Source organism: Populus alba, chromosome 13 (assembly GCF_005239225.2).
Source record: "Populus alba chromosome 13, ASM523922v2, whole genome shotgun sequence".
Lineage (NCBI taxonomy): Eukaryota > Viridiplantae > Streptophyta > Magnoliopsida > Malpighiales > Salicaceae > Populus > Populus alba.
In genome coordinates this window covers 11,661,716-11,669,309 of record NC_133296.1, presented here as the reverse complement: position 1 = coordinate 11,669,309, position 7,594 = coordinate 11,661,716, and the positions used below count along the sequence as shown (strand labels likewise).

The window sequence follows — 7,594 nt, the reverse complement described above, 5'->3', positions numbered from 1 at the left end:
AATCAACGGGGCTTGACATCTTTTTTTTTGTTTTTATTTTCTTTTCTGATATCATTGTAAAATATTGTTTTTTTTTTTTTTAACAAAATCAGCTTTTTGGTTTTCTTCAATTTCTTTTTCTATCAAATTATCTCAATTTCATAACTTAGGATGCAAGTTTATTAGGTTAATTTAGACTAGCTCATCCCTTAATGTCCAGATTACATGTCTATTGTGTTGTCTCAAGTTGGCTCACACTAGTTTTTTTACCATGCTTCGTCCTTCCATGTTTAATTGGCTAAAAATTAAACAACATCGTCTTTTTTTTCTCTTGAATAAAGATTTTTTTTCCAATGATATGATTGATTATATATTCTCGTTTGCTATCATTGCTATCATTGTCTCTTATTTCTCTCCATATGATTCAAATAAAACCAATTTATTTAGTTGGTTTAGGCCATAATCTAATTTATTGGATTTCTTTTTTAAAATAAATGTGCTTGCAATATCTAAATCTTTTATTAAAAAAATAATATGAACCCACAATGTGCTCTTAATAGACTATTTAACATTATGTTAAAGGCTACATGAATTCGCAGCGCATTCCCCACTCTTATGGTGTGTTTGGGAATGTGGTGCAAACCACGTTCCCTCAAATTTATTTATTTTGCTTAAAATGAAAAAAATATATATATGTTTTTAGATCATTTTAATGTGTTGATGTCAAAAATAATTTTTTTAAAAAAAAATTATTTTAATATATTTCTAAATAAAAAGTACTTTGAACTATTATCACTACTAGAATCCCAGACACACCATTAATAGACTATTGAATATTATTTTAAAGACAGTACAACACAACTACATGCTGATGGAAGGCAGAACGGGTGGGATTATGGGAACCAAATTAATGGACGATTGCATGGATCCTCATCTTACTTTCAGAAAATTTTGCCACACTTGTGAAATTACCCTTCTCAAAATATTTTCTTCATTGCCACACTGAATGGTGTTTCTGGAATAAATGTACTTGATTGATCAGTTTTGAGAAATATATGAGAGCTCAAATAGAAAAAATGGAAATATAATAACTCAATTGGAAATCCGACAAAATACGTGCACTGCATTGGTAACCATCTCTTCCCTAATCTCCTCTCTTTTTCTGTAATATCCAAGATTGGGATCAGCCACAGGAATTTCAACTCTAGACCATAAAAAAGCTTGGCTTGCTATATTCAGGTCAAGGAAAAATATAGCAATGCATACGAGTAAAAGCGTGCTCAAGGCTAAATTGTTAATAGCTTGCTAGCTTTTTTAGGGAATATATATATAGAAATGGCTTTTACAGGAGAGAAGAGGTATTTTGGCTGTCCTTTTACCTCCTGAGTTGGAGATGTCCTAATATATCAGTCACGAGATCAAAAGATAACATGTTATCGTCAAACATTTATGATAACTGTCTCAAATTTTGATTAGAAAACGTTGGCAAAAACAAATGTCAAACAAGTGCCAGCACCACAAAGGGATTGCTGCCTTACATCTCAATATGGAACAGTCTTGCTTTCTTAAGAAACTCTACCATACCTGCAACTGAACCAATTCCAGAAACGACAGTTACAATCAAGCACACGAACCCTAGGGCTTGGAGACCAAACCAATGGTAGCTTCCTCTCTTGATCTTGGCCTGCACAATGTACATGCTTATCGGAAAGTAGACTGTTAATGGCCAGAAGGAAACTGAGCCGAGAAGACCGAGAATCGCATTGAAAAATGGAAACATCATTGCAACTGCAGTTGTGATAACAACGAAGATTGTGCGTAGAAACAACCTGTTCATAGACAAGTGAAGGGAACCTTTTCTCGAGCATGGGAATCTGATGGTGTAGATTTTGTTGAAAGATGATGTTGGCCATCTTGACCCAATCCATTTTTCATTGATAGCAAAAACTGGTTGAGCATACACCTGAGAAGAGCAATGACAACAAAATTTGGACTGAAATCAAACATCATGCGAGGTGGTAAGTTTAATAATCCATTCAAAGAAAATGAAAGAAACCAAAGTAGAATATTCAGGATGCCTGGCGTAAATAAATTTCTCAATCATTTTCATGAAAATGGATCTTTCTACAATTGTCAGAATGGACAGAGAGCATGTACCGAATATCCAAATATAAAAACCATATGGTGTCATTTCATGAAATTATTAATTTCAAGTAAATCCATGTTAAATAAGTTTTCAAGAATCTGTTCAGAAATGATTAACTGCGATCAAAATTCACCAACTTTACCGTTTCAGCTGATAGTGAAAACACATGCACCCAGAAAGGAAATTTTCAATCCATTATCAAGAAGATACAAAGTATAGTCAAGTATCCTTCATACCATGTATGTAAAAGTGCTACTTTCAGGACAGAACGAATCCAGTTCAGACATGTAATTCAGCTAAGAGAAGAAATATGAAGCCAATAATTAGATGGTGTAAATTAAGGCATTGTCGCAATGCTGGAAATCCAGTGACTTTAAGCAATTTGCTTCCTTGTAATTTTGAAAATATCTCAAAGTTGTTCACTATACCCACAAGTGCATTGGACAAAAACTAATATTAAGAAAGGCTAGCATAGACTTTAACAGGCTTAGGGCTTAGGGCTTATGGCTTATGGCTTAAGGCTACCTTAGTTTGCAGCAAAGCTTCAAATAAATAACAGATAAATTTGTTGCATCAAGCATGGGATATTTTGTGAATTACAACATAATTTTAGCCGCTTGGATCCTACAAATTATTGCAGGATAATTGCAAAGAAAATAGTCTACCTCTATATACAAAAAATAGATCATTGATGCAAGAAAATAACTAAAAGGCTCATTTTTATTTATAAGTAATTCTGTTTGGTGCATTAATTGAACTTAAAATTAATAACCAAATTGTGTAACTACATGTCACTGCATAGAATGTGATAACATCAGCTTTACATTCAATCAACCTAGATGCAATTGAAGTCTTGACACTTGAATGTGAATAGCCTCCACCAGTAACTTGCATAATAATGAGGGAAAGTACTATTGAATTTCAACTAAATGTGAAGCATCATAACTGCAAAGGCTAATTCGTGTAGTTGTTTTGCAAGCAAGTGTGAGCACATATACATGACAAGGAGGGATTGAGCACGGATATACCTGATAGGCCCCAATTAAATGTATAATTACAGCAATGTTGGCCATGTCAACAAGCCAAAATGGTTCATAAAATCCGGAGAGAATATTTCCAGGAACATCATTTCCAAATGCGGCATAACCAATGCATCCCAGAGAAATGTAAAAGAATGCTGTCCCAACAACAACATACAATGATACTCTCTTCATCACTTTATTTTCTGCTGGAACTGACTTCAGGGTATCCTTTAGGAAAGTGGTTTACATAATCAGGATGGAAAATTGTTGAAAATGACTATAATAAATGAAAAACAATTTTAGGTGAAAGTGCAAAACCTGAATTTCTAGGAGTAGCATGCAGTATGTATAGGCCAAAGCAATGTTTCCAAGAGCTTGAAAAGCTTGCCAAAATCTTTCTGATGTAGCTTCAGTATTTCCCACCATTGCTACCATGAGACTTCCTTTAAACTCATGGTTTGAGGATAGTTTAGCAGTTGATAGACATAATGCTATGAGCGCATATGCAAATGATGTGACTGCTGCAATTACTGAAAGGATTGCCACTTTTTCCAAGTTTGGGCATTGAGATAGAAATATTTCTATTGCTCCGTATATAAGCATATAGAGATTTCCTGACACTCCACATTTTGCATTATGTCCCTTGTCATGAAAACAAGTTGACCTCTTTACAGCCCTATTCAGAAGATGAAACAGAAGCATTAGCTACAACATCTTAAGCACTTGCACACAGTTGAATAAGAAGGAATGTCTTATGCTCAATCCATGGGTATCACATGCTCGTGAAACTTTTAAGATTGTGATGTTCAGAAATAAATTGTTTAGGCTTATGCAGCAAAGCTGTAGGTGGACTAGAAGAGAGTTAAAGAACTACAATATACCAGCACACAATCAAGAATAAATTGCAACAGATCAATGTATTTTATCAAAAAAGTTTTTTGAAGCAACTCACGCTATGCTAATAGCAGTTGTAACTGTGTAGCCAATCATTGTTCCCCATAATATTGAATACTGCAATATTCCACAAATCAGTTCACTCCTAGGACCTGCACAAACCGAAAGCAATTACTGTTTGACATATAATACATGATAAGCCATGATTTCAGGTGGAAAGTATAGAACCCTGATATTTTGTGAAACTTTTACTTTGTGCCTTATATTACTGTGGTTATGGTCCACTCAAGTCTTCTACAGGTTATGGACAATAAGAATGGAAATAAACAGATAATCAAAATGATTTATATTAATTACATTTTATAAAAAGGAATATATGCATATAAAACAATTTATTTTGGTAATCATTATAACAATGCACATTAAAAGGATAGATACATACCTAAAAGTTCTCTCACAGCATAAATGTACGTATAGTTTCTTTTTCCAGTTACTGGATCTGGTGTTCTATAGCAATCACATAGAAGAGAGGCAATATAGTATGTAACAATGGCAAAGAAGACGAGGACAAAGGGGCCAAGGATCCAACCCAATTGAGCAACACTCCAAGGCAATGCTAATATGCCAGCACCAACAACAGCCGTAAAAGCATGGGCTGTAGCAGTCCACAAGGTACCTAAATCACAATGAAACACGGTAAGTAATTGTCATAACCTGAACATTATATAAGAAATAGAGAATGTGAAAAGGTAAAAGTATATGCAATTTTTTGTTAGCAGCAATGTGATGGTGTCATATAAATGAGCATATTTCTAGGTCAGCCCTCATTGAAGTATCATCTCATTTATCTCAAGTGTCTGAAGGTTCTCTTAATTTGGGTCAGCCTATTATTTTGTTCGAATATGATTCTAGTTGTTATTCATCAAATGAAGCCACTAGTACGTGCTCTTACTAGTTGCAGGTTAATCCTGATTATACTATATTCAATGACATGTTACCTGATTACACTAGCCAAAACAAGTGGGCATCATTTGCAGAAATCAACATGTTATTACCGCAAAACAAGAAGTCATTGATCCCAGATGACGTTTCTAACATGGAACATAAGTAAAATTACAGGATAAATCATGAAGTGGAGATGATGTTCGACTGATACGGGATGCTTATTTTTTTATGTTCACATTGACATGATATTCAATTAATATACGATCCTCAAAATTTGGGAAGCGAACAGGTGGATCAAATATCAAATTCTCACTCCATATGGACTATATCTTGATCTATCAAGACAAATGGTGCTTGTATCCTGTAGTTGGATCAACATAATCCATTGATGTGGACCAAATTCCCATAGTTTCTCAAGTGACCATTCATTGCTTCCAGCAACTTGTATAGCTCTTTGACTTTTGGATGTGCTTTTTCACCCTTGCGGAATTCATGAACCAGACCATCAACTTCAATGGAACTACACCCTGGAGTCTTTTTTATGTTTCTTTCTTTCATGGCCTTTCTCCATTTCAAAGCATCTCTCCATCTATTTGCAGAGGAATACATGTTCGACATGAGTGTATATGCACCATCTTTCCGGGGCTCCACCTCTAGGAGTTTTTCCATTACACTTTCCCCAAGCTCAACCTTCGCATGCATCTTGCATGCTCCTAGTAGTGCCCCCCAAACAAAAGCATCAGGAGCAATTGGCATATTCTGTATGAACTCTTGTGCCTCACTTATTAGTCCAGCACGACCCAAAAGGTCAACCATACAACCATAGTGCTCTACTTGAGGTTCTAGGTTGTAGACCTTGGACATGTCCTCAAAATATCTCCGTCCTTCTTTCACCAATCCTGCATGACTACACGCGGAAAGAACACCCACAAATGTTACTTCATCAGGTTTTATGCCTGTTCTGGGCATTTCAGAGAAGATAGATAGCGCACTCTCTACTTCCCCGTGCATTGCCAAGCCTACAATCATTGCAGTATACGAATAAACATCTCTTAATTTCATTGCTTGGAACACTCTGAGGGCTTGATCGATGCTTCCACTCTTTGCATACATATCCACAAGAGCATTCCCAATAAACCCATCTGCCCTTAGGTGACTTCTATCTATATAAGCATGAACCCACTTTCCAAGATCAAGCATTCCAAGATTTGCACAAGAGTTCAACACAGCAACCAAAGTGAAATCATCTGGTTTCAATCCCACCTTTTGCATCCGCCTAAATACATCCAATGCCTCTTTAAATTGTCCTTGCTGAGCTAGACCAGATATCATTGAATTCCAAGAAACTACATTCTTAACAGGCATCTTATCAAACATGTGCCTAGCAAAACCAGCTTCCCCACATTTCAAGTACATGTCCACCAATGCATTGCCAAGGAAAACATCCGAATCAACATTCACTTTAAGTTGAACCATATATTCATGGATTTTCCTGCCCAAACTCAAGTCTCCCAGCTTGGAGCACGCGGAAAGCACAACAACTAAAATCATATTGTCCGGTCTTAAATTTGCTTGGCACATTCGAAAGAAAGCCGAAACGGCATCTATTGGAAATCCCATCTTGAGATATGCTTGAATGAGCGTGGTCCACGAGACCAGGTCCCTAACAGGACCTTGCTCAAACAGCTTCTCGACAACGTCGAGCATTCCGCAGACAGCATAAAGCCTCATAAGAGTGTTATTAACATACACATTTTCCGTGAAAAACATTTTAATACAATGAGCATGAATCTGCTGACCTTCCCAAAGAGACATAGAATGGGAGCATGCCTTAAGAACAAAGGGTATAGTGTACGTATCAGGAATAATGCCCTTTATCAGCATTTCCTGATACAAGTGAAAAGATTGCATAGAAGTCGATGACATGCGTTGGATTAATGCATTGTAAGCATAGACATCAGGTTTATCCCATTGCTTAACAAGAGAGTGAGCATAGTTAAGGTTTTTGTCATTTGGGGGGCTAAAGAAATGGTTTAGTTGTAAGAGTGAGTAGATGAGTTTTTTAGCATAAATGTGGTGAGTTTGAGACCTTGGTGTTTTGATGATGAAGGCATGGATTTGTTTGAGCTGTGATACAGATTTACAATAATGGAGTTTAGAAAGAAGAGATAATTCTTGTTGGGAAGAAATAGAATTAGGGTTGTTCTGGGGTGGTGGCGTTTTCGAAGCTGAGTAAATAGTGGTGGTGGGGGTGGTGGGTTGTGACAATGCTGTTGCCATTCTCATTTTTCCGGGAGCAATCAAAGAGGCTTTGGCTGCACTTCTTCTTGATAAGATGATATAATGCAATTGCGACCAGGTTTTAATTTATTTTATTTTTAATTTAAAATTATTTTTATTTTAAATTAATTTTTTAATAATTTTATATTATTATATATTAAAAATAAAATTAAAAATATATATTTTTAATACTTTTTTAAATAAAAAAATCTTAAAAAACAATCGGTACGAAACACCATTTAAAGTCAACTAATTTTGCTGCGGGCCACAAGGCCTGTACTCACTCGGTCCAGGCCTATATCTTATAAGGACCTTAGGCCCATTGTGA

At 35.8% G+C, this 7,594-nt stretch overlaps 1 protein-coding gene across 3 annotated transcripts; it reads right to left on the bottom strand.

Moving 5' to 3' along the window:
- Nucleotides 1-867: 867 nt before the first annotated feature.
- Nucleotides 868-7,305, bottom strand: LOC118035493 (amino acid permease 8). Of its 3 annotated transcripts, XM_073403804.1 has the most exons (6): nucleotides 5,040-5,361; nucleotides 4,484-4,717; nucleotides 4,100-4,193; nucleotides 3,466-3,823; nucleotides 3,154-3,375; nucleotides 868-1,942 (listed from the first exon to the last, which is right to left on the bottom strand). In XM_073403804.1, exons 3-6 carry the CDS (start codon nucleotides 4,135-4,137, stop codon nucleotides 1,514-1,516), a joined length of 1,047 nt encoding a protein of 348 aa, XP_073259905.1. In that variant the 5' UTR covers nucleotides 4,138-4,193; nucleotides 4,484-4,717; nucleotides 5,040-5,361; the 3' UTR covers nucleotides 868-1,513. The 3 variants fall into 3 exon arrangements, with proteins under 3 accessions (XP_073259905.1, XP_073259903.1, XP_073259904.1); XM_073403802.1 differs by lacking the exons at nucleotides 868-1,942; nucleotides 3,154-3,375; nucleotides 3,466-3,823; nucleotides 4,100-4,193 and having other exon boundaries at nucleotides 4,576-4,717; nucleotides 5,300-7,305; XM_073403803.1 differs by lacking the exons at nucleotides 868-1,942; nucleotides 3,154-3,375; nucleotides 3,466-3,823; nucleotides 4,100-4,193 and having other exon boundaries at nucleotides 4,585-4,717; nucleotides 5,040-7,305.
- Between the last annotated feature and the right edge of the window lie 289 nt (nucleotides 7,306-7,594).

Excerpts from the sequence above, each read along its gene's own strand:
- LOC118035493 (XM_073403802.1), bottom strand. The coding sequence starts at position 7,272 with ATGAGAATGGCAACAGCATTGTCACAACCCACCACCCCCACCACCACT.